We start from the raw sequence: 27,130 nt of genomic DNA, 5'->3' as shown, positions 1-27,130 counted from the left end.
GCATTTCCACTATTGTTTAACATATACAACTACTACTACTTTCCCTAGGATAGTAGGCATAGGCAGCTCTTCAATGGTTTGCAGACAGTTCTTTTGCTTGTAACCGCTGTCCACACTAGAGGATATCTTCATGGTTTAGAAAGTTTAATTAGTCAATGCACTCTAACGCTTACTTTATGCACTGTCAATATGGTGGAATAACAGAACGCAAAAATGGCAAAACCACTGAAGCACCTTGCAGTAAAAGTTAAAAGGTAATCGAGGTAAAGTTACGAAAACCAAGCCATAGGCAAACTGGTCCAAGCCTCCTACCAGCAAGTGGCCTGCTTGCCATATGCTAAAATTTTATGTACGAAATCCGGATTTGATCTTTTTCTGAGGTTTGTGTTGTGGATACGTCACTGAAGGTGAAGTACCCAGGGGTATCATGGGTAGCAAACGTTGCCCATTTGAACTGTGTGTAGGTGAAGAGGAAGGACCCAAGTGCGGGGTTTGTGGACCTAGCTCTTTCAACTGTCTCAATGCACGGCCGCATGATTTACTGCTGCCATTTCCCATGCCTAATTTTCTCTTCTTCTGTAGTAGCTCCCACAGTAGGTTGTCCTCTTTAGCATGATCCTGGTCCTTCACTACAAGCTTAATGATAGAACAACAATTTGCAAACAATAGCACAGTCAGTAGCACTAAAAGGTTTAGCAAGTGAGCAGAGCTGATATTTCCCAAATGCAGCTCCTAACAAAACCAGTTTACAAGCAATTTCCATTTCGACAATTGAAATACAAATAACAAAATTGGAAGTTATAATACTACAGAATATAGAAAGGACAGATGCTACACAATGCTAATGCACAGGGATTGAGAAAAGCATATGTGAGTGGATGACTATTGTCTATATAAATTCCATCCATATTAAGATGTTTCCTTCACCATTTCTAAGCATATGTACATTCTCAGAAGCGTGTATTCCTTCTTCCAAACAATCATTGAGTTCGTTAATTTTAGAAAAATAACAAGTTTGAACTCCTTCAATAAAGAACTGAATATCATAACAAGAAATTTAATGAGTTCAAAAGGTTTTGGCATAAAAAGCTCAAATCCATATAGTGACAGCAAATGAAGAGTCACCAGATTTATCAGTATGTGTAGTATGGGAGGTAAATTTAATTTACTAAATAGCAGGACTCTGAGAGACAGTGCATCCTTGACTACCCATAGTGAAGAGGTTTTTCTCTTCAGACTAAAGAGACGGCTGACATTAAGTGAATTTGTAGTAAACTAATCAAGTATGAGTAATACCTTCTCTTGCTCAAATTGTTCCTTAGATCCATTCTTGGCTTTCGAAAGAAATCCTTGATATTTCCTTGCCATTTCTTCTGATTCCTTCAGCTTGTACAACACCTCAAGTCTATTATGTTCTGCTATTCTTGCCTTCTTCCTTGCTTCCTCCAACTCTGTCCTCCCTGTTCTCATTGCTCCTCCCATCTCTTCCACTATGCTCAGTAAGCGATGACATCTTCCTGATGTGACTTCTAGCTTAAGACCCTTGACATAGTCGACCATTGGACTACACATTCTTGTGGCTAGCTCATCTACTAGGTTGTCCACTCCACACTCTACCGAGCTCAGTGTAGTAACAACAAGACGGAATATGTGTTTTAGAAGTTGAATTGTGATCAAAGAAGTGCCATTATTTTCACCTCTTTGGTGAATGGCAGAAACATATGCAACAGCTTTCTTTAAAACATTATGTATGGAATTTTGATGGTCACTAAGGGTCTGAAGAATGTTGGTTTGGCTTGTATTTACTTGGGATTCAACTTGTCTTAGCAGATGGATCAACTGCATTAGCTGCATCTCTTGTTTCTGAATTAGCTCTCTGCCAACTGTTTTGGCTCTATTCATATAGCCTTCTTCCTGCATTTACAAATTGAGAAACCAAGTTCACATCTACTATCAAGCACTTCATGTCGAAATTCATGGGAATCTTTTGAAGAGTCATCCCATTCCAATACTTCATTAAGTCAGTGTTATTCACAAAGCTTTCTTGAAGTGTATACAGACAATTACCACACTATAAACTAAGCTTAGACCTCAATGCTAAACAACGATTAACATTCCATGTTCACCAAATGATAACAAAATTTGAGATACACAAAGGCAGAGTGAGTAAGATGTAAAGTTTCAGATTTGTATGGAGCATAGATATATCGTTCAATCACTTCCGGATTTCATGCTTTTGTCATTCAAATGAAAAGTGTCCAATCACTTGCTTGATACACATATAGGTGTCAAGATTAGCTGCTGGAAAGCATTGCCGCTCCAATTAGTCTCACGGTTCAATTACTGATAGAAATACACATCATACACAGACTCCTGCTATTCTGACTATACGACACACTTTCTGTTTTGGAACATTACACTGTTTGAAACTATTACAAATTTCACAAGTTTCAAAACATAAAGTTCATTCAACTATTCAAATTTTATACTCAGATAGTCTCTCTATCAGACTGGGCTTTCAATCACTATGAATAATGTAATTGGAGTGCATAAATTAAACTAACATCTTGAGCTTAGAGTCATATAAAACGAAAAGGAAATCAGCCATTATCAATGCCATACGGAAACTCAAACTCCTCACGTATTACCTCAATTTCACTTGCCTCTTTTCTCACCGTCCTTTCAGCTCCATTCTCGTTTCTCCTGTAGTCCTGTCACCGAAACCATTTTTTTTCACTCTCTCTGGGAAAGTAAACACAGAATTGAGAAACCGAATATGCATAGGAGTTTATCTTCACAATTATCAACAGGCTCAAACAGAACTTCAGAGTTCAGGCATTGATTAAACAAATGGAGATAACAGAGTATACGAATTGGACGGAAGAGTACATCGGAATAAAAATGATTATAATCGAAGACAACGGTATTAATTTTTCCTTCCTCAGCCATTTCAACAGTCTTCAATCCTACTAGCTTCATCAGCGGATTAGCTAACGATTCAAACACGTCTGCGGCCTTCAAAAAACAAAAACACAAATTAAAACGTCAAATCCACAACTCTCCATTTGCTTAGGTTTTGACAGATGGAACGTAATATTAAAATTAGGAGTTTGAAGAATTTGTACTTCCTGCAAGCCAGTTCGGATCTGAAAATCTAGCTGATTGAAGGCGAGTTTAAGCTGTTCCTGATTAGAAACAATTCGCGAGAACTTAACACGGAGATCACCGATGGACGGAGAAGGAGATGAAGTCGGCGCGAGGAATCGTCGCCGGCGGCCATTCATGGCTGTTTTTTTGGCGGGAAGCACGCGAATACTGGAATTTGAAGGAGATACTGATTCTAATATGTTAAAGTTTAATGAGGAAACAGAACTTCTTTCTGCGAATTAACATTTATTTCTAGTTATATAAAGAGAATAAAAGCTGGATTTAAACTAGGACGGTCCAAAACTGAATTGAAATTTATAATTGAATCGAAAAAAAGTTATTAGTTTATTATTAATGAGTTAAGTTTAACGGTTTTGATAACATTTTTGATTTTTTTATTATTGGATTATCGACTCTTAATGATTTGAGGTTTTTTCTTAACAAGTTAACCATAACCTGATAGTAAATTAATAAATTATATTTTACTCCATTCGGTATATAAAGTCTTTGACTTAGGATATAGTTCATATTTTTATTTCTTGTAGTCTCAAACTTTTGGTTATTCAATAATGTATTAGTGTTGCTTTTAGGCAAGACGCAATCTATCAATTCATGTGCATGATTTATTTGGTTTGTCGCCATCAGTGGCGGATCCAGAAATTTTATATTATGGGTGCTCAAGTTTTTTTAACTCGAAAATTACTACATAGAATGGGTGTTTAATTAATACATTTCAACGAAATTCTAAATTTTATACATAAATAGTAAAGTTTGTCACAAAAGGTAGTGGGTGCTTAAGCACCCATTATGCACAAGGTAGGTCCGCAAATAGTCGCCATGCATGTTTCTAAGTGATTCACGATCATTTATTTTTTGTTTCTAAGTGATTTACAATCATTTATTTTTTGTGTGGTTAAATCGATAACCGAACCGATAACAATCAATAACCGATAAGTCAATATCTTAATGGTTCTTAGCATTTGTACAAACCAATAACCGATAAGTAGACCTTAGTTGAAACCTTTTCATATTGTTTCAAAATTATCACACTGGGTTATTAAGGAAGGACGATGAATAAAAGTGCTTCTTTTTTTTAAGGGGAAATGGGGGAGGGGATTACAATGTGAGGAATCGAACCCTCACCAACAAGGTGGGAGTTCATGTCGACAACCAACTAAACTACTAAGATTCCCCGATTAATAAAATTTGTTTGATAGGATGCATTAGAAAAAACAATAGTATATGTATTAGCTTTATACTATGATACTTTAATTTGTTCGGTACACTTTTTGAAATTTATGTACAATTAATACAAATATTACTTTATGTACACTCTATTTATGTATTAACTAATACATGAGAAATTATGATATTAGCAATGCACCGGATTTTAATACATGCATCATGATTAAACATCCTTGTCACCATATATTGTGGATAATATTTATATAAACCACTATTTTTTTAAAAAAATGTAATTAATGTTATTTTTAATACACCTAATCAAACACTATATAAGAAATAATTTCAATATAACTAATGTAATCATAATTAATATTTTTATTATTAATATATCATATTATATACTATTCTTATATACTTTATCAAACGATCCGTGATAACGAAGAATAATACTACCTGAAGCAATGTGTATCCCCATTAATCCTATCTCAGCGTAATGACAGGCTATTATATTGACGTATAACATGAAGGCCAGGAAAAGAAATCCAATTGTGCACAAGCCTAATTGTAAAAGGGAAAATTACGTGGTTAAGCAAACTTATATTACTTAATTACTCATCATAGTTATAGTTTGCTATAATTACTCGCGACTAACATTATACATTAATTACGTGGGCTGACTTCGAGTTTGTATAATTAGTCACATTTGTATATGTATAATTCAGCAGAATATACAAATACATATGTATAATATAAAATTATCTAACCGATATACATATACAATTCACCTTTCTCCCACTCTTTGCCCTCTCTCTCTCGCCTCTCTCCTCTCTCTCCCAGTCCCGCTCGCCTCTCTCCTTCCTATAACATGTAGCTACGAATTGTAATTATCAAACTATAGCTATGAAGAGTAATTAGGCTATTTTTGCGTGGCTATATGTGAAAGTTCCTCATTGGAAAATGGTTTGAAGACAAAAATTCACTTAAAGTTCGATATTTATTTTGGGGCTGATTAATCCGGCATCCGAAAGTCTCTCTTTGGAGTAAAATCTCCTACCAAAGACAATTTCACGTCAGAACTTAAATTCAATTTTTTTTAGAAAATTACTTAACTAATTCCTACCAAAATGAGAAATTAAAAGAACACACCAACTTGAATAATTATCTTTTAGATGTATACCGATGAAAATTCTACCTTAACTTTTCATATAAAGAATATTTTTTACCTCAACAAATAATGTTATTAGAGATAAAATGAAAATAGTAAAAATAAATAGCACTAAAAAAAGAAATAAAATAAATATAGGTTTAGAAAAGAGAAATGTCCCACTCCCTCCATTCCATCTCATGTGGCATTTTATTTATTTAATTTGTCAAAAAACAAATTAATTTTAAATTTTCTATTTATCGTTTCCTAATAAATATTTTAGTATATAATCACTATTTATGATTTCTTTTCTTTTAAAAGATAATTACTTAACTAGGAAAACTTATACATTATATTTAGAGAAAATTTCATAAATAACTAAGACTTAAAACATAACGAGTCTCCTTAACTACAGTTACTTAATCATGTAGGGTAACTATAGTTCCTTGGAATTTTATTTTATTTATACGAATACAAAAAAGTCTTGGAGGGTAAAACTAGAAAATCTTCTTAAGGGGCAAAACAAAAAATAAAAAAGAAAATTCTATTTTTCTTCCTAATAAAGGTGGAAAATTTGTTCAACGTGAAGCAATTTCAAATTTCCCTCCTTTTTTGAATTAACGGTAAATTCAAGAATCAAGATGTGACCTTTCTACATATAATATCAACATTCTCTTGTCATTCCCATTCTGTATCAATATTTGTCTTCAACTCAATTTTGTTGTGGAAGAAAGACTCCTACTGAATGCATCCATTGCCGTGAGTGCAGAACTGGAGTTGCATTTGTCGACGAAACCGCTCTTCTTGTATGGATTCTCACTCTGTATCTACTTTTCCATATACGCTACTGCTACTGATTTCAATATTTTAGATTCTTCTACACATATTTGTATCATGAATTGTGATTAATTCTTGGCTTTTTGTTTTCATGAACATGACGATTTTGTTATTAATTAAATACTGAATTAATGATTTCTTCAGATGGCACTCACTCGACCATCCAGGTTTATTAGAGAAGGAAGATTGTAAGTTTCTAATTACAAATTGAGACTATACACATATGCGGTATATATGACTTATACAAATGAGTATTTTTTGATGCAGGGAAAAGGATAGTTTATCGAATGAAGGCACTAATGAGCAAAAAGATTTAGGTGCTAATGGGCAAAATGATGATCAAGATGGAGATGCTAATGAACAAGATTTAGGCGCTAATAATATGAGATTGTAAGTTTCTAATTTTGGACTGTACTACAGATATGTGACATGACTTGTAAAGTGTTAATTCAAATGAGTATTTTGTAGCAGGGACGAGCTTATTTGCTGGAATGATGTAACATTGCTTCATCTTCTCTCTCGAGGCCATAATGAACAGCCTCCTAATGATCAAGATGGAGATGCTAATGAACAAGATTTAGGTACTAATGAGCAAAATGTTGATCAAGATGGAGATGCTAATGAACAAGGTTTAGGCGCTAATGAGCAAAATGCTTATCAAGATGGAGATCCTAATGAACAAGATTTAGGGGCTAATGCTAATCAAGATGGAGATGGTAATAAACGAGATTTAGAAAAGCTACTGTTCAAGATGGAGATAGAACTGATCACGATGAAGGCACAGCTGATGAAGATGAAGCTACAACTGATCAAGCTGGAGAGACAACTGCTCAAGATGGAGGGGCCACTGCTCGACTTGCTACTGATCGGGATGAATAGAAATGATCAAGATGGAGACGCTACTGATCAAGATGAAGGCACAACGGATCAAGATGAAGGCACAACTGATCAAGATGGAGAGACAACTGATCAAGATGGAGACGCTCCAATGAACTGAATGAAGATGTAGACCAACTAATGATGAAAATGAAGACATTGATATTCTGCTTATACAAAATACTATAATTCATAGTTGTGTGATATTCTGTTTTCCATTTCTGTTTTGTGATATTCTGTAGAGACTGCACTTTTTACATGTTTGAGCGACCATTCTGTATATGCTTCTTAGTTTTTTAATATTTGTTTTACTAGTGAACTACACTTCCTATAATTTTACAAATTATCATAATTACGTAATTACTACACTTACGTTTATTATTAACATCGAGCAATTGTTACATTTAAATATAAGTTTGATCATAATCGTAGATACACGTGCGAGGCGCACATACACTAAAACTAGTATTTTAATTAAAAAATATTAGCATACTCTCCTTTTTCACCGTCTTGTATAAGGTACATTGTTTATCAGCTAGTTTTTTTTTCCATTTATTTTCAGTAGTGAATAATCTTTGATCTTCCTTCTCCATTTTGTTCTTTGTTCTGTAACAGGTTCTTGCTTGACAAAGTTGATACAATGGAGGTGATTACTTACACAAATGATCATCGACGAATTGTATTTGTTTTCTCTTTCATTTTTGAATGTTCTGAGTTTTTCTTGCACATCTTTTATCAATTTCATTTCTCTATGGTGTTTATACAATGGGAATGTGTTTATGATGTTTACCGTTAACCATGAATTTTTCATGTAGGTCTTTGAAAACTCTGCATTTAGGATAATCTTGAATTATTTTAATGAATTTTACTTTACTACGTTTTCAATTAGTAAAGTATCTGAAAACAACCTCGATCTTTACCTTCTCCACGAGGTAGTGCAAGGTCTGTGTACAATTTTGGCAGATTTGTAATTTACTTGTGAGATTTGTTGTTGTTGTGATTCACTTGCTTGATTTCAACAGCTATTTATAAAATGTGATTCAGCACAAAACAACTTGTTTTGGTAACTATTTTTTGTTTGTTTCCTTTTGCAAGCGCAAAATGGTAGAACATGAGTCTTTAACAATGTGCAAGTCTCAAGAGTTTATGCAAATTGGAAAATTGAGTATTATAATTCAATTAAATATATATATATATATATATTAAACACACGTTCGTTGCACGTGAATATCAATTTCTTTGCACATCTTTTATCAATTTCATTTCTATATGGTGTTTATACAATGGAAATGGTGTTTATGATGTTTACCGTTAACCATGATTTTTTCTTGTAGATCTTTGAAAACTTTGCATTTAGGCTAATCTTGAATTTTACTTTACTACGTTTTCAATTAGTATAGTATTTGAAAACAACCTCTCTACCTCCACGAGGTAGTGCAAGGTCTGTGCACAATTTTGGTAGATTTATAATTTACTTGTGAGATTTATTGTTGTCGTGAACTTGTGATTCACTTGCTTAATTTCAACAACTATTTGTAAAATGTGATTAAGCACAAAACAACTTGTTTTGGTAACAGTTTTTGTCTGGTTCCTTTTGCTAGTGCAAAATGGTAGAACATGAGTCTTTTAACAGTGTTTAAGTCTCAAGAGTTGATGCAGTTTCAAAATTTGGGTATTATTATTCAATTAAGCATTTATATATATATATATATATATATATATATATATATAGATACATTTTATATGTATGAATATATGTTGTGTGTNTTAATTTCAACAACTATTTGTAAAATGTGATTAAGCACAAAACAACTTGTTTTGGTAACAGTTTTTGTCTGGTTCCTTTTGCTAGTGCAAAATGGTAGAACATGAGTCTTTTAACAGTGTTTAAGTCTCAAGAGTTGATGCAGTTTCAAAATTTGGGTATTATTATTCAATTAAGCATTTATATATATATATATATATATATATATATATATGTAGATACATTTTATATGTATGAATATATGTTGTGTGTATGCAGGTTCAATGTGAAGCTACTCAACAACATGAATTATCTTTGCCATGTAAATGGCAAAACTTTGTTGATGTTTATTGTGTCCAATGTGGAATGATGCCTTATCACATAAAGTATTTATCATTTATGATAAATAAAGAAATTTAATAATTAAAAAGGGTACAAATCTGCAAAATGAAAAGGCATAATATCCTACTGTTTTTTTTTTCTTTATTTGCTTTAATATTCATAATTCATATCTAATTACATACTCAACAGATACACTCTTAATATTCATAACTCTCATCTTTTCATATTCATGACCTCAAAATATTTAATTTAAAATTTTAATATATTTTTTGATATTTCTTTATTTTTATCTATATTAGTTCATCTTTTTTGTATCATGAAACCCCTACCCAAGTTATCATTTTTATTCTATAGTTAAAGTAGATGAAGAAAATTCTTGAATTTTAATTGGATATGAGGCAAGAAGTCGAAAAGAACTCGGAAATTTATGTATTAATTTTGTATTTATTTTTTCCATCTATATTATTATTTATCAAGTCTTAATAAGGATATGTACATTGTATTTTTTTCTTCTATGTTTTTTTGTGTGGGTGTTTTTTCTCTATTGGACTTCTTACTTTCGTTTTCTATGAATGCATTATTGCTTATATTCTTATTTGGGCTAAAATTAGCCATTTGTGACTTATTGAAAGTTGGGAAAATACATTAAAAAAAAATCCTGAACTTGGCAGCAAAACTTACTTTAACACTTAAACTATACGAGCGTTTATTTACCCCCCTAATTTCATTTCGCGTGAATTTCATACCATCCTAACGGATGACATGGAAAAAAAGAAAAGAATTTTTTTTGAAAGCGCATTAAGTTATTTTTTTAAAAAAAGTAATGGTCCCACTTTGTATATATGAAAAAAAAGAAAAGAAACCCACCCTTCCCATTCTCCTTCTTCTTCAAACCCCTCACCCCGCTTTTTCAAAACCTCACCTACCCCCTCTAGCTACTTACTTGTCTTTTCTTCCTCAAACTCCCCACGTCACCCTATCCCCAACCCACCATATCCTCTTTCTCCTTCTTCAAACTCTACATTCAAAGCACATAAATAAAAAGAATCAAATCCATATAATTTTTTTTACTCTTTAATTTGGAGATTTGATTTTTCTTAAAAAGTTATGAATTTTTTTGAAAATAAAGACTTGGGCATAAAAGAAGATGAGGTTTTGTCAACCAATCTATAATGTTAATGATTGACAATGGCGATTGAAGCAATGGGTAGAGAAAGGCTTTTTTTAAAAGAAAAATCACTACAAATAAATGTATTTTTCTTGAATTAGTTAAGAATTCCACATTAGTCTGGTTCAATATGGGCTTGTGTTTTTGGTGTAAAAATCGTCATCGTGCTTGGAGTAGTGCAACACATGTTAGATCCATTTAGAATTGGTGTGGAGCAACAAAGCATAAGCAATATGTTTCCAAAAGAAGTTCAAATCAGTGCTCTTTTTATTGTGTTTAGAACAAAGAGTCTATAATTAGCTTTTAGCTTCAGCTTAATTTTCCTAGTTTTAACCTTCTTAATATATAGAATATGGTTCTGTTAATTGCAAAAAAAAAAGTTAAGAATTAGAACTTGATTAGTATATAAAAATAAAATAAATAAAGAACATTGACAATCGACAATGACAGTAAATGACGTTGAGTATTGAAAAAAAATCACTGGTAATGACTTCAATTTTTCTTAAACTAATTAAGAACTAAAGATTAACTAGTATTTAAATATTCTGAAAAGGAAAGAAAGAAATGTATTTAAAAAATCAAAAATCAAATTGTAGAGAATTTCCAATGTGGCTATGACGTGGCGCTTATGTGGTTCTGATATGTCAATGACGTGGCGTGTGTGTAATACACTTGCCAACTTGAGACTGGTATTATATTTTTAGAGTGGTATTAATTCACTTCAAATATGTTAAGGGGTGTATTTAAACGCTCGTATAGTTTAAGTGTTAAAGTAAGTTATGCTGCCCAGTTCAGGGTATTTTTTATGTATTTTCCCTTGAAAATTTGCTAAATATTAACCAAAGTTCAAAAGTTATTGTTTGTTGCTTAAAAGAATTAATTTGAAACACCTAAATGTCCCCTTCATTTTTTTGGACATGTTGTTAAATATTTATTTGTAATTGTTACATTTTATTACTCATTATATACATGTTTTCATAGAATTTTAGTTATTCTAATATATTTATTAAAATTCACATAAAACACACGTGCGAAACACGTATCCAAAAGCTATTATATATAAAAAGGTTGTCTCTAATGTAAGAGAAAATACATAAAAAAAAAATCTCTGAACTTGGCACGGGAACTTACTTTAGTACTTAAACTACACGGTGTTTAAATACCCCCCTTAACATATTTGAAGTGAATTATTTTCAACTCTCCGAACACCAATCCAGTTGAAGGCTGGGCATTGTTATGCACATGCGTTTTCATTCGTCCACATCGCTAAGTGTTGAAAAAATATCTTACCCGTTTTATATAACCCACGTTCCCAAAAAAGAATCCGACCCATTTTTAAACAAATATCCCTAAATCTCCAACCCCCATTCTCATTCTCTAAAGGATTTGCTTTTCGAATTTCTGGTGTTTCTCGACGAAAACAAAGTTACCAGGTTAGTGATCATCGTTTGGATGGTTGTAGCATTTTATTGAGTTTAGGGTTTTCGTCAAGCTTAATTTTTTTTAATCTTTTCAAAATAATAGATGAAGAAGAATAAATTTGAATCTTACCTTTCGAAGAACAATTATTCCTTCAAAGATTCAACTTTTTGGTTTGAAGAGCTAAGATTTGAGATGAATCAAGTAAAAGTTAATAAATTAGGTCACCATTTTTGGATGATTGAGTTGGTGAGGAAAAAGAGGAAATTAGAATTCTTTGAATTTGAAGATTGTTCTTCAAATGGGTAACGGGTTGGATATTACCGCTAGAGGGGCAAATTTGATAAAAAAGAAGAAGTTAAAAGGTAAATAACGCGATGTTCTAAGTTGTATCAACACGTGCACTAGGCTTGTGTTTGGAGGGTTGAAAATAATTTACTTCAAATATGTTAAGGGGATATTTAAATATCCGTGTAGTTTAAGTACTAAAGTAAATTCACGTGTCAAGTTCGATTTTTTTTAATGTATTTTCTCCTAGTGTAATAAACATGCATTAACTAATCATAGTCAAATACATAGTATGTCACACATCTATCATATGATGTAAACATATACATTTTCTTGTGTAACATACTTTTTTTATAATTTATTTTGATCATTGAAATAGTAGACTGACTACACGTGCGAGGCACACGTATGCTAAAGCTAGTATTTTTATAATCTTTATTTTACTAGTGAACTACAATTCCTATAATTTACAAATTATCATAATTACATAATTACTACACTTACGTTTACTCTTTACATCAAGTAGTTGTTACGTTTCAATATAAGTTTGACCATAATTGTAGATTACACGTGCGAGGCACACGTACACTAAAACTAGTATTTTAATAAAAAATAAATATTAGTAAAAACTTAACAAGAGTCACATAATTAGCAACTCTTGAAGTGAACAAAAGAAGAAAAGAAACATTAATTATATTTATGTCATTCTAATCTGTTTTAACTTTTTAAGATTCTAGAACCGATTGAGTTTAGGATTTTTGTCAAGCTTAATTTTTTTTAATCTTTTCAAAATAATAGATGAAGAAGAATAAATTTGAATCTTACCTTTCGAAGAATAATTATTCCTTCAAAGATTCAACTTTTAGGTTTGAAGAGCTAAGATTTGAGATGAATCAAGAAAAAGTTAATCAATTAGGTCACCATTTTTGGATGATTGAGTTGGTGAGGAAGAAGAGAAAATTAGGGTTCTTTGAATTTGAAGATTGTTCTTCAAATGGGTAACGGATCAGATATTACCGTTGGATGGGTAAATTTGATAAAAAAAAAAGGTTAAAAGGTAAATAGCGCGATGTTCTAAGTTGTATCAACATGCGCACTAGGCTTGTGTTAGGAGGGTTGAAAATAGTTCACTTCAAATATGTTAAGGAGATATTTAAACACTCGTGTAGTTTAAGTACTAAAGTAAATTCTCGTGCCAAGTTCATATTTTTTTTTATGTATTTTCTTTTGATGTAATAAACATGCATTAACTAATCATAGTCAAATACATAGTATGTCACACATGTATCATATGATGTAAACATACACAAATAATTTCTTTTTTTTTTCCATTGAAATTTACACAACAATAACATTATTTTATTAAGATACAAAGGGAAAACAAAGAAGAAGAAAATTTAGGAGAAATCACAAGTACCCACAATAATAAATTCAATTAGGCTTCTTAACAATAGTTTGCATATTTACGAATTATAGTTATAGCTTACTCGTTTGTATAATTCGCGGTTACATTTATATAGTTCACGTACATTTGTATAATTTAGTTATTTTTGTCTGTATTTGTATAAATATAATTATGTTGGTAGACTTTTGTACTTATATATTGTGTATGAATAAAATATAGAAATATACCATTAGAATAACTATATACAATTATGGGTACAACTATATATCTAAAATTGGATATGTTTTTCGGAGTAATACAAATTCTAAAATTATACAAATATGATAAAATTTGAAATAACGAATTTATACAAACACAAACATCTAAACTTTAAACATGTATACAAATTATATTATACAAATTACATTATACAAAAGTTATACAAATTAAGTAAAATTTGTCTAAATACTAGGCATAAGGAAGCGGGGGATAAATGCGGGGAAGAAAAAATTATACAAATTTCGAATACAAATCCCAAAATCTACATGTTTATACAAACCTTAAAAAGTTATACGAAAAAATTGAATGTATCTGATGATAAAATCGAAAAAACAAAGGAAATCACCATCATATACAAATATAAACAATCATATACAAATACAAATCAAACGAAGAATTGTTCGTGGCGAATTATACAAACTCGAACCGCAACCCACACAATTAATGCTAAATGTTAATGGCAAAATGTAAATTAGCTAAACTATAATTATGTTAACTAATTTAACTAGTATATTTTTGCTTATTTGCGTAATTTTTTCTTATATTTACCTTTTTTTAAAAAAAAACCCAAGTTGATTTTACTAAAAATAAAAGAGGTTCAATATTGGAAAAATTACTTGGATTGATACCTTTTAATAAATAATTAATGATTTTAGCGATACTTTTTATTTATTACCATTTATAGCAATACATAACAATACTATGTTAAATCTGCAATATTTATTAAAAGTGAATTATGTATGCAATATATATGTATTATAACTATTTCTAAAAAAAATATATTATGCTTGTTTGATAAGAAATTGACATATTGTATTATAAGTTTATTAAAATGTGTGATAAATATATTATCCATCAATAAAACTAGTACTATATGTGAATAACAAATTGTTCTTTGTAATATATATTAAAACTGTATTATAAATGTATTAAAAGTGATCAAGTGAAAAAAAATGTTATTGCTATAAATAGTAAATATTTTTTTAATATAGTATATTTACATAAGTTTCCCTTCAATATTTACAGGGAATAAGCCCAAAAGTAGCCCAACCCTGAAAAAAATAATTAGAAAACAAATAAATCAAAAGAAAAAAAAATAAAAAAGGTCACAAAGCCCTGGACCATTTCCAATAAATCGAACATTTTTTTTTTATCATAAATATCAAAGATAACGAGAGTTCAAAAAATTACCAAATATAGTCTGACTTTCTGAAATTCGCTCTATATTAGTGATACAATAGTTTTTAAATTTCTCTTTGTACCATCGATACATTAATTCACTTTGTATCAGTGATACAATAATTCATTCTACTATCACAATTTTCTTTATATCTATTGATATCGGGGCAAATTGATGTATCGTTATGTACATAGCAAATTAATATATGATATTTCACCTGTTTCTATTTAATTGTCATCATTTTAGATTTTACGTTCCTTAAGAAATTTGGTAATTTTATTAGTGTACTCTTATTTAGTGTTCTCTTGAAGTCAAATTATTTAATAAATGAACATGAATTAATTTATTTTAATTAATTAATTTGACTAATGAACATGAATTAATTACTTTTTCCTATGTTGATCAAATGAATATATTCAATGATAATAATTTTCAAAGATAAATAAAAAAAAATATCATTTATGCATTATGAATTAGAATATTAAGAAATAATCATTTTTAATAATAACGACATATAAATAGAAATGGAGGAAGTATATAAACAATCTCAAAAACTATTTTACATTTAATAATTACCTAATTGTTTTTTTTTTGGGCAGACCAAAAGTGTGCGTGAAATTATATAGGAATTATATTAGATATATTATCTGTTTTATACTGTTCCGGATCGGCAGTACTTTAAAAAAAATAGGAGTTGGACTGATATAAGTTATGATGAGATTGCTTCATTTTTAATTATAATTTTTGTGTTTTAGCACTGTGTATTGAGAAAATCTAATTAGGACCATCACCTTCAAATGAGCATAGCGTGTAATTTAAATTTAATCGAGTTTCAATGAGATTTCGGACAGAGAGTTGGAGAAATATGTTTATGTTTTTTCTAGAGAAGTGACATTTGACAACCAAACTAGAACAAACAAAAACCCCCTTTGACCTACCCTTTCTATCTTTTTCTTGAAGCAAATTTCTCTCGATTTCTTCAAAAATCAGCAGCATTTCATTGTCTCTTCATGTGAGCTGTCTTTGTTGTGAAAAAAAAAAACAACTACTGTTTATTGACCCTCCAACTATAGATTCTTCTTACCTTTTATTATTATTATTATTCTTATTATTATTATATTATTATATTATTATTATTATTAACAAATTTGTAAGCTGACATATGTTTTAAAGTTGTCATTTTTATGGATCATTGTATACTGCTTTGTTTGTTTTGCTCAAAGATGAGGAATTGGAGATGGGGTTTTCTTGTGCTTCTTCATCTTGCGTTCTTGCTGGGAACTGAAGCCTTCAAATTTCATAAGACTCAACGTACTGAGAGAATCTCAGGTAACTATTTCTCTCTTTAGATCACAATTCACAAGCTAGGGTTTTGATGTGAACTGGAGAAAAAATTGCATTTTTTTTTATTCAGCTGGTTCTGGTTCTGGTTCTGAATCTGAATCCAGGTGATCATAGCCATATGCCCTTAGTGGTAAAGGTTGAAACTTTATCTTGGTTTTACAGTAGGTTTGTGTTTTAGAGCTTCAAGGTTAATTATGCTGGCATCATTCATGAATTCGAAGTCTTGCCTAACTGTGTCTCTGTTACTTTGTTAACTTCAACCTTGCAATTCCATATACATACAATATGTGGTGGTTTAGCATCAAATATATATTTAATGGTGACATAGTCTGGTAATAGCTGACTTACTTAGCTGCTTATATAATGACGATGTCTACATTTTAAATGTGTTTTTGGACACAATACTTGGGCGTTGTTTGTTGATCTTAACCTACATGTTAGACCCAGAAAATCAGTTACTTAGGCAAATCAGCTAAATTGTGATTTACACCCTGAATGTGATACATGATGCCTTTTGGACGTTAACCTCACATTCTTCACAGAGACAGAAGATGGGGCTACTTGGACACAATTTAGAAGGTTTTAGAATAAAGGAGATGGATGGGATTTTGTAGGCCAATTATAGTCTCTTTGCATATTGGTCTATTTTCAGTATCTTAGCTTTGTGCATCCTTGATAGATGCTGACAAGATCATTTAGATCCAGAATATATGTGGCGTGGATCAGTTGATACACTGGTAGTGTAGTGAGGTGAGCGGGAAAGGAATAGATAGTAGCACTGGAGGTCTCACAACTAGAGCTCTAACATCTATCTTAAATAAACAATTCGGTCCAAAATTCAGTGAATCTTGGTTAAGATTGATTGTAAAGACAAGCTCAAAAACTGGAGCTTGCCTTAGAACTAATCCGACAGAACTAGTGAGGTGTTCTGCTTGGAAGTTCTTTAGTCAATCTCTGTATTAATAATATGATTAAAATTAACTTGTATTCTTTTTAGTCGGTGTGTATAGTTTTTTCAATTTGCTTTTAGAATTAATTCTTTGAGTTCGGAATAGGCACATCAAAGACACAAAGTATAAGATCTATCTATTCATCTGGAGTTTGAAAAAGTTGTATTTTTCTCCCAGTTTCAAACTCTATAATGTAAATCTTGTGTTCCAAATGAGCCTTTACTTAAGGAACTCATATCATGTTTCAGTTTTCATATTGGACTTGAATCAAATTTTAGAGTTTTGAGTCAGCCTCATGCTTGTAGATAATTGACTCGATTAACTCTGAGACACCTAGTCATCTAGATATTCAACTTGATGAACCCATTTACAGCCCTTGGCATCAATTCAGCTTATATTGGTCGTGGATGGTTGATTAAAGTAGGTGATCATTCTTCATTAAAGAAAAGGAGGAAAGAAATCTATGATTATTCACTCCTTTCAAACATTTTCTTTATTTCAAGGATTTATACCTTACTATGGTAGCATGGCAGTACAGCTAAAGAGCGTAAGGAAGACTACTGAGTAGACAATTTGTTTTGTGAGGCGTTAGTTATCTGATTAGTATTGGGGATAGTGGTTTTCCGTCATAAGGTTTTAAATCTTAAATCTAATGTCCAGACCTTGATCAGATAATGATGGATTTTGCCTCTCAAGAGAGTGGGTCTTTGTAGTATGTATGGTCTCTGATATGTAAGTTTCTGACCGATATTTGTGCTTTAGATTTGAAGAGTTGGAAGATTTACTTTTGTTCTAGCTAGGTTGATGGCTCAGCTGCTAAATGAGGTTTGAGGAGTAACTTCTTTCCTAAATGTTGCCATTATGTTTGAGGAAACTTCCTTTTTAACATCTAGGAAAAGCTCAAGTGGTATGCTTGCAGGCACTTTTAGGGAATTGCAACAGGATGAAGACATCCAGTAACCATTGACCAAGAGGTGTGTTTTGCTGGATTGTAGGTAGCTAGGGATCCTAATGGTAGAACCTAAAGAAGTGAGATGTTACAACTTTTGTGCCAAGTCTGCTCTTTGATAAAGGGCGCTAGAGAGTTTTGTGTTTCAATGTCCTGTGCTCTTTCAAAAAGTGAATCGCTTGACCTTCATCACCTTGATCTTTCTTTACATGTTTTTTCTGGATGGATGCCTTGAAAACATTTTCTTCACAAGGAAAAAGAGAAGGTTGGAAACTTTGTGGTGGTATAGCTAGTTTTATACTTTTTTTTTTTGGTCAATTCATACTATTAACAAGAATCCCATTAGGACCTATTGGTCTATGTATGTGTGTTTACTCAGGAGTTAAAAGATTTGGTGCGTGGATGAATGATAGTTGCATTAGCATAGATATTATGTTGGTGAAAACTTTTAATGTTACAAGTGCTATGGGAGTGTCATCCTTCTGAGTGTAAAGCAACACTTTTTTACCAAAATGAAAAATTTTCCTGTGATATAATGTATACTGCAAAAAGGTTTAATGTAATTATATTCTTCTGAGCCTTCTAAGATGCTAAGTCTTTTAGAATAAAGGCTTATAGAGCAAGATTTTCCTTTCAGTCACTTTGCATGTCTGACAACATAATCTTGTCTTTTAGCATGTTAAATTATGTTAGCCGATAAGGATATGAACACTTGCTTTGAACTCTATAAAGTCATCTACTTTCCTTCCATTTCTGCAATTCAGGTAGTGCTGGTGATGTCTTGGAAGATGATCCTGTTGGGAGGTTAAAAGTTTTTGTATATGAGCTTCCCAGCAAATACAACAAGAAAATTCTTCAGAAAGACCCACGATGTCTCAGTCACATGTTTGCTGCAGAGATCTATATGCATCGTTTCCTCCTATCTAGCCCTGTACGAACCCTTAATCCCGAGGAAGCTGATTGGTTCTACACCCCTGTTTACACCACTTGTGACCTGACACCAAATGGCCTTCCTTTACCCTTCAAGTCACCACGAATGATGAGGAGCGCAATACAACTTATTGCTTCTAACTGGCCTTATTGGAATAGGACAGAGGGTGCTGATCACTTCTTCATTGTCCCACACGATTTTGCTGCTTGTTTTCATTATCAAGTGAGAATTAAGTTTCCTCTTTCTCCCTACACTTTCTTTTTTACTCTCTTCTGGCACGCCCAAAACACAGATTAATGGATATGCACATCCAAATTATCTATTAAATGTATTTCGCTAAAAAGGTAGTGGAGATCCTAAAGGATTACTCACAATTTCTTATTTCTTAACTGTGAATTACATCATTACTTAAGGACTGAGAGTGTGTGGTTACATCTGATCACTTCATGCAATTGCAGGAGGAAAAAGCTATTGGGAGGGGAATTCTTCCGTTGCTCCAGCGTTCAACTTTAGTTCAAACTTTTGGACAAAGAAATCATGTGTGTTTGAAGGATGGTTCAATTACAATTCCTCCCTATGCTCCTCCACAGAAAATGCAATCCCACTTCATCCCTCCAGATATTCCGCGATCCATCTTTGTTTACTTCCGTGGCTTGTTCTATGATGTAGGAAATGATCCAGAAGGTGGTTATTATGCAAGGTATCCTCATGTCTCATGTCTATGATTAAACCACATTTGATTCTAAATGCTAGAACTTAAATTGATTTAAGACAACTAAATTCCCTAAGAAGTCACGAACGGTGATCAGAAAGTAGATTGAGTCATTGAGATGTTAAACGGAGTTGCTAGAATTATCAAGATTCTGGGACCAAGGTGTTTCTCTTCCCTGAAGAGATCGATAAATTTTTTGGGAAAAGTGCAAGTATCCCACTGTTACTACTCTCTCAGAAAAGAAAAGAAAAAGAAAACATAAGTACCCCTTGAACTTGAGTTGGACTTTTAGTTACATATGCAATCTTTGTGGGATCCTATTACCCCTGAACTTTTTCAAAGTGGACTTTTTGCACCCTCGAGTCATGACGCGGCACAAAAGTGTGCGCTCTCTCTTTGAAAGGTAGGAGAGGGGAAAAAATAAGTTCAAACCATCACAATTATTTGCAGCTTATTAAATTTCATTACAACTTAAACTGACAAAAAAGTATTTTCTGTTCCTTTTCTTTTTTGACAAATCCACTGGCGAACCACCATATCACCACTCACCCTCTGCTGTAAGAACCACCACCACCAGAAAGCCCTTGTCATTCCCTTCTCCTCTTCTCTGGTTATCCCTTCATCCCTCTTGACTCATCCTCTCTCTCTTTCTATTTGTTATTCCAAGGAGATCACATAGGTACCCTCTCTATCTCTAAAGCTTCTACCCTTAAGTTCCTTCATCATCCACTGGTAAACCATGCATTTTTTCCTTTATGAAAAAAAGGAAGGTGAACCCAGATTAATTCTTGTTAAGGGGGTTTAGTTTAAAGGAACCACACAAAACAATTTCTCTGTGACGGAGAAGAGCGAGAGGAAGAAAAGAGTAGTAGAAAAAGAAGAAGGGAAAGGAAAGGCCAAGGAAGAAGCCATTGAAAATTGAGTCCGTTTTGTTTACGAAGAGGAACAAAATAAAAGAATTGAAAGGTTGAGAAAGAACAAATTAAAGGATAGGGTACATGCCATGTTACGAAAGTGTGCAAGTTTAAAAACAATCTTCAAGCAGAAGCATAAGTTGAGGATCTACTTTTTTAGATTGCAGCAACTGAAGCAAAGGAGAAGTGTTGAAATTTGCTTAAGTTACAACTACATTTTTTTACCACAATAAGTTGCTTAGTTTTAGGGTGAATCTACTTTTTTTAATTTAAAATTTCTATTAAATTTTTTTAGTTTGTCGAGATATATTAATTTTTTGAATTTTTGTTATGCCGATTTTTGCAAATTATGTTTTCAAGTTGCCTATTTAAAGTTCTATGCTTAATAATTAGAGACAATTTCAATCACTACTTTCAACCTCTTTGTTGCACCATCTCTTTAAAAAACAACAGGATTTGTATGTATTATCCCTATCTTTATCATTGAAAAGATATTTTCTCCTTCTCTCCTTCCTCTCCATTTCGACGTCAACATATTTATGGACAAAAGTTCATATATTTTATTCTCTTCTTTTTTTTTTTTTGAAATTGGTAACATATTATATTCGTCAGCACCCTAGAAAAAGCCGGGTATATCATAATTCATATCTACAGATACAGCCCGAACAAAACTTACAAAGAGGCCACAAAGTCTAGTAATGATTCAACATAATCAACTACTGTTCTTTACACCAAAAATAAAGAAGAGAAATACAGGAGCGCTTGATCGTCTGGATTGAACTGCCCCTGCCGTCAGAACATTTTGCATTCCTCTCTATCCGATCGTCTGGAACAATCTTCCACCACTCTTTGTGACAAGTTTCTCCTTGTATATTGTTCCAACTACATATTAGGTCAAAAGTACTCTGGGGCATCACCCAAACAATTTGAGCGAGAGCTGCAAAATGTTGTCATAGTTGTCTGGTAATTGAACAATGCAAGAAACGATGCCCATTGGTTTCAGCTTCCTGATGGCATAGAAAGCACCTAGAACATAGCTGAAAACCCCTTCTTTGAAGTTTATCATAAGTGAGACGAGCTTTCCATTGTCTGTACTACTAACCAAGTAAAGCATACCACTTGAAAGGAGCTTTTGCTTTCCAAATATTTTTTGGTCTCTCTCCTTTTTCTTTTTGGAATGGGTTGAATACCCCTTTAACTTTCGTTTATTGTTCAAATCTATCTCCCATTATACTTTTTGGCCTTACTTTGACAGAAATGACACGTGGCATCACCTGAGTGAAAGAACCAACCCAACACTAAATTACCCATCCCCGACCCATAACCCATCGAATTTCCACTCCACATTGAAACATATTCCAATGTGGCATAACTTAAACCCATGACCCAAAAATAGCAAAAGACCATCTTCAGAGGGATGGACCACTGGACACAACACCATCACTGGAAATTGTGCTGCTGATCTCTTTATTCTCTTCCTCGTTTTCTTTTAGATTTTTTTCCAAAATAACTTCACAGAACTCACAAAGAAGTTGACTCTCCCCTTTCTTGCCTCATTTGTTTTAATTTCTCAACGACAACTTTTGGACCTCTCAAAAATACATCTAATAGAGAACCACCGGAAAGAGGTAAAAAGCAGAAATATCGGCTACTAGAGTTCCTGTTGGAAAGGTAAATAGCTATTCATCAAATTCTAGAAATATCAGCAGAAATTTCATTCGCCCTTTTGAAAACCCAAATCCTTAGATCTTCCTGATCTTTCTTTGTTATGGTGGAGGTTGGGCTGAATCAGTGAAGGAGGTGATGGTGATTGGTGAAATCCTCGTTAAAGAAGATTCACAAGTTAAAAAGCTGTTGGGTTCCTTGGTGAATCAGATTTGAGGTTAAAAAAATGAATTTTCACTTTGTGAGTCGAAAAATCCGAGCAACTAAGCCTGGGAAAATTCTGTTAGTGCTTCTATGTTTGAAAATACGAAATTGAAGAACGTGATAGTACTTTGTTGTTGGAAAATTGAGCATTAATCCGATGGTTGCTGTTGAGGATGGAGATTGCGAATATTAGTGTGAACTTGGAGTTCTTTGAGCTTGAATTGTCTATCTTGAATTTTTTTAAGCATTGTTGCTGGAAAATTGGATCGTGGTGTTGTGTGCGCTTAAATCAAAGGAGATTAACTGTGGCATGTTGGAAGTATTTGGTGCTAATTTTGAGGACCACCATATTTGATCATTTCCATATTTTGGAGGAAGGAACTTCCGTTGTTTGGGGTTCTTAATTTGTGTGGCTATGGGGTGTATTAATTTGGAATGGGGGAGTCTGATGGGTAATTTAGTGTTGGGTTAGTTCTTTCACTCAGATGCCGCCACGTGTCATCTCCGTCAAAGTAGGGGAAAATTAAGAACCTTGCCTAACGGCAGGGATAAAAATAGCTAAAAAGTATAGCAGGGATAGACTTGAACAATAAATGAAAGCAGAGGGGTATGTTAGACATTTCCCATTTTCTTTTTCTTCAATTTGTTTTATTTGTAAAGTGATTGTCTTCAAATAATGGTGCTGATAGTTAAAGTATACAAAATTGTTAAGAATAATTTGAAGTAGAATAATATATACTTTTCTGGGATAATTGTATTAGTTATAGTTCACTTGTCAAGTTGTTGTCATGGAAATTTTGTATAGCATTAAATCAAATGGTAGTACACTGCACCCATTGATTTCACGTATCAGGACACTTCATCCAATACTAAGTGCCAATGATTGTGAGTAGTAATATAACCCAACTAAGTGAGTTGGGATCGTTCCCACAAGGAGTGGTTTGAGAATCAAGAGCTAAGTACGAATATGTTCATGTCAATTATAGCTAAAAACATTTATGAATAAAAGCATGGTTCAAATTTGGGGTGACACAAGTGTCAAATATCAAAGGGGGTTTTGTACTCAATTATCAACTAAAACAACAAATAACACAAAAATACGAATATGGAGACGGGATTCTTGGGATGTGATTGGATTATGGGCTGAGGTAAACAATCGGGTAATTGTAATTAATAGTAAATAGCTGCAAATCGGTGAATAAGCTAGACTTTAGTGGAGATAAACTTTCTCTTGAACAATTTACCCCGAATCAAATTAGTTTCTCTCGAACACCAATAAGCAACAATGAAGCACAACCTTCGCTTTAGTCCATTCGCTCTCTCGAGCTGAATGTGTGGAAAAGGGTTTAGGATTCACTCTCTCGAGCTGAACCCATGACAACCCAATACCCATAGACCATTGATTCAGTAATTTTGGTTTTAAAACCTCTCTCTCGAGCAAGCCAAAAACACGAAGTTAAGATTGTATTTTCAACTACAACCCATTAAATTCAACCACAATTACTGAACGAAATCACTTTTAAACAACAAATAAACTATCAATTAACAATACTCAGCAGTTAAATCAACCCATATTCACATAATCACACCCCAAGAATTGGGGTTTAAGCTAGACATAGTTTCCATCAACTGGGTAGGATTTGTATAGTCTTTACAAAGGTCTAAGATGAAAAATCTTCAACACCCACTTCCAATTTCTCAGAATGGAAATCTTCAATCTTCAAAGCTAAGGAAATATTGTCTCTCTCTTCAGTTCTAAGCTCTAAAAATTGAAAACTGAACAATACTAAAAACTATTGAATGTTCGATACTAAACTAAGAATTTAAAAACGTATTTATAGTTGTCAAAAATGTGTTGCGAAGGACCATTCGGCGCTATTAGTCGGGATCGCCGATCCACTCAGCGATCCGCCCTTTGGTCAATTTCATCACCTTTTCACTTTGGCCTTCAACAACTTCAAGTTCTGTAAATTTGGGCGATATGACACTGCTTCGCGGAACCGTTTGGCGACTCGCCGATTGCTCCTTTCTATCGCCGACTTGATTTTCTCCTTCAGGGCTTGGCACACTGGAACATTAGGCAAGACATTGGCCATTCGGCGACTCGCCAATGGTTTAGGCGATCCTAAGGCCTTTTTTTCTTCGTTCTTTCAGCTGCCTTGTTCCTTTTTGTCAATAGTGTCCATGCTTTGTTCCTCAATCCAAATACCTGAAATTCAAGGATTTACATCAGTTATTGGCACAAAATATGCATTTGAGGACACTAAATCTATTAAAATAAAGCCCTAAATGAGTCCAAATTGTGGACTCATCACCCATCCTCTTGAAATTCTAGACATGACCCTGCTATTACCCCTAAACTAGTTCGAAGTGATATTAATACCACTTTTTGAGCCCATGTGGCATAGATAGTGTGTGAGCGTCTAAAAAAGCGCGAAATGAGAAAAGGTAAATTGTTTAACAACATTTCTTTCATGTGAAAGGTTTCAACTTTCTTTGTTTTAATTCTACTTTTCTTTTGTTCTTTTTCTTATCTTGGCTCTTCCTTCTCCTACCTGTTACTTTTCTTCACTGGAAATTATGCCCAGCATAAATCCACCAGAAAACTTTCCACCACCCACCCTTTCTTCCGCATTGCCCCACCAGTGTTCCACTTCAACTACACACAACCCCCTTTCTCCACCCGCCCCCTACTCTTCACGGCTTGAAAATAAATTATTTGACAATTGGATTGAATGTTTGGAGATTCACATTTTATGTTGCATCCTTGTACAAGTATTGTAATATGAGATTTTTGGTTGTGAATTTCTATCCTTTGCTTTGCAGTAAATTATTATTGTCAGAGGATTTCATATCCTTCTATTAAATAAGGGGCGACATTCATATTTCAAATCCATAAAATAGATTCCGTCATAGTTGCAATATGTATTCTGAAAATCCAAAGTCACGGGCGGGCCTGTCTGGAGCTGTTAGAGAGCTTTGTGGGGAGAAAAAGCTGGTGACAAAAGCAACAACAATAATTAGACCTCAATCCCTAACAAGTTGGGGTCGATTATATGAATGCTCACTGGTCATGTTTCCCCACTTAAGCTCAACTCATGTTATCATCATACCAAAAAGCAGTGGAATCTTTTTTGAAAAATGAGGTTGAAAAAAAAAGCAGTGTGTCAATGATACTGCCTGTTGAAATCTGGTTTATTCTCTTGGGGTGGTAGTAATTCCATTCCAAGGCAAGTCCTACCCCAGAAAGTTGAAGTGTGTAGAAGATAAAAGATGACAAGTTGATGGGGGTATTTATATATATTGTCTAATTTAGAAAGGAAAGAGAAAACAAGTTTTTAATGTAAAAGATATGTAGAAACGCATGTAAATACTCAATTGGTTATTTGCCACGCCAAAGTTTAGGGTGATTTTATTATTCCATTTCAAAATATTTCAAATGGGTAATAGGAACCCCGCAAAAGTCTAGAGTGTAGCTGAAAATCCAACTCAAGTTCAGGGAAACATTTTAATTTTCTTCGTTGACCTCCCTAAAAATCGAGTAGTATGCTTTATGACAAGGTACCTGATGCTTATTTATTTTTTCAGAGGTGCCCGGGCAGCAGTGTGGGAGAACTTTAAGGACAATCCTCTCTTTGATATTTCTACGGAGCATCCAACTACCTACTACGAGGACATGCAGCGAGCCATCTTTTGCTTGTGCCCACTTGGGTGGGCACCATGGAGCCCAAGATTAGTTGAAGCAGTTATATTTGGATGCATCCCTGTTATCATTGCAGATGATATTGTCTTGCCATTTGCTGATGCTATCCCCTGGGAAGAGATTGGTGTTTTTGTAGCCGAGAAGGATGTTCCAAATTTGGATACTATTCTCACTTCTATTCCACCAGAGGAAATATTGAGGAAGCAGAGATTGCTCGCCAACCCTTCAATGAAACAAGCTATGTTGTTTCCACAACCTGCTCAATCAGGTGATGCTTTCCATCAAATTTTGAATGGACTTGCTCGTAAACTGCCACATGACAGGAGCGTTTACTTGACGCCTGGGGAGAAGATCTTAAACTGGACTGCTGGTCCAGTTGGTGACCTAAAACCTTGGTAGAAAGATGATTGCAATCGCTAAATCTTGGCTTTCAACCTTAATGCCGTGTCAAGGTGTGGAATTAATGTGAAGTGTAAAGAATCTTTTGTTGATAACAACATCGACATGATGCAACATGTTACGAAATCTTAAGGTGGAGGGCTTGCTGTAGTTCTGGAAAGACTACACATTCATTTTTGGAGCTGTATGGTTTGTTGTACAAACAGCTATGTTGGTTCCCTAGTGTACACTATAGTCATGTGTGCCACTAACATTGTGTTATAAACTCATTACACGTTGTATTACTCCCCATTTAGTGTCATAATACCAAGCTATGTTACACCTTAATCATTTCGATAAGGTAACCTTTTCTGTTGGTGCAGTGTT

The 27,130-nt window shown here is 33.2% G+C and overlaps 3 protein-coding genes across 3 annotated transcripts; 2 read left to right on the top strand and 1 right to left on the bottom strand.

Moving 5' to 3' along the window:
• Window positions 1-142: 142 nt before the first annotated feature.
• LOC125862346 (uncharacterized) lies at window positions 143-3,284 on the bottom strand. Its single transcript, XM_049542401.1, has 5 exons — window positions 3,126-3,284; window positions 2,890-3,015; window positions 2,649-2,711; window positions 1,297-1,914; window positions 143-636 (listed from the first exon to the last, which is right to left on the bottom strand). The coding sequence occupies exons 1-5, from the start codon at window positions 3,282-3,284 to the stop codon at window positions 346-348; spliced, it is 1,257 nt and encodes a 418-aa protein (XP_049398358.1). The 3' UTR covers window positions 143-345.
• A 3,173-nt stretch (window positions 3,285-6,457) lies between these two features.
• Window positions 6,458-7,310, top strand: LOC125861280 (uncharacterized). The gene is made up of 3 exons (XM_049541215.1): window positions 6,458-6,480; window positions 6,581-6,703; window positions 6,785-7,310. The coding sequence occupies exons 1-3, from the start codon at window positions 6,458-6,460 to the stop codon at window positions 7,308-7,310; spliced, it is 672 nt and encodes a 223-aa protein (XP_049397172.1).
• Window positions 7,311-16,034: 8,724 nt separating this feature from the next.
• On the top strand, window positions 16,035-27,048 carry LOC125862303 (probable beta-1,4-xylosyltransferase IRX10L). The gene is made up of 4 exons (XM_049542345.1): window positions 16,035-16,322; window positions 19,001-19,389; window positions 19,626-19,867; window positions 26,251-27,048. The coding sequence occupies exons 1-4, from the start codon at window positions 16,178-16,180 to the stop codon at window positions 26,762-26,764; spliced, it is 1,290 nt and encodes a 429-aa protein (XP_049398302.1). The 5' UTR covers window positions 16,035-16,177; the 3' UTR covers window positions 26,765-27,048.
• The last annotated feature ends 82 nt before the right edge of the window (window positions 27,049-27,130 follow it).

Source organism: Solanum stenotomum, chromosome 4 (genome assembly GCF_019186545.1).
Source record: "Solanum stenotomum isolate F172 chromosome 4, ASM1918654v1, whole genome shotgun sequence".
Lineage (NCBI taxonomy): Eukaryota > Viridiplantae > Streptophyta > Magnoliopsida > Solanales > Solanaceae > Solanum > Solanum stenotomum.
Note: the sequence above shows the minus strand (reverse complement) of the source record. Positions and strands in the feature narration are given on the sequence as shown.

What these genes read in the sequence shown, in the direction of transcription:
- LOC125862346 (XM_049542401.1), bottom strand. Translation starts at nt 3,284, where the DNA reads ATGAATGGCCGCCGGCGACGATTCCTCGCGCCGACTTCATCTCCTTCT. An exon ending in TCCGAACTGGCTTGCAGGAA is followed by an intron (nt 3,016 to 3,125) that starts GTACAAATTCTT and finishes TGTTTTTTGAAG; the next exon opens with GCCGCAGACGTGTTTGAATC. An exon ending in AACAATTTGAGCAAGAGAAG is followed by an intron (nt 637 to 1,296) that starts GTATTACTCATA and finishes TCTATCATTAAG; the next exon opens with CTTGTAGTGAAGGACCAGGA.
- LOC125861280 (XM_049541215.1), top strand. Translation starts at nt 6,458, where the DNA reads ATGGCACTCACTCGACCATCCAG. An exon ending in GCACTCACTCGACCATCCAG is followed by an intron (nt 6,481 to 6,580) that starts GTTTATTAGAGA and finishes TTTTTGATGCAG; the next exon opens with GGAAAAGGATAGTTTATCGA. An exon ending in GGCGCTAATAATATGAGATT is followed by an intron (nt 6,704 to 6,784) that starts GTAAGTTTCTAA and finishes ATTTTGTAGCAG; the next exon opens with GGACGAGCTTATTTGCTGGA.
- LOC125862303 (XM_049542345.1), top strand. Translation starts at nt 16,178, where the DNA reads ATGGATCATTGTATACTGCTTTGTTTGTTTTGCTCAAAGATGAGGAAT. An exon ending in ACGTACTGAGAGAATCTCAG is followed by an intron (nt 16,323 to 19,000) that starts GTAACTATTTCT and finishes TCTGCAATTCAG; the next exon opens with GTAGTGCTGGTGATGTCTTG. An exon ending in CTGCTTGTTTTCATTATCAA is followed by an intron (nt 19,390 to 19,625) that starts GTGAGAATTAAG and finishes ATGCAATTGCAG; the next exon opens with GAGGAAAAAGCTATTGGGAG.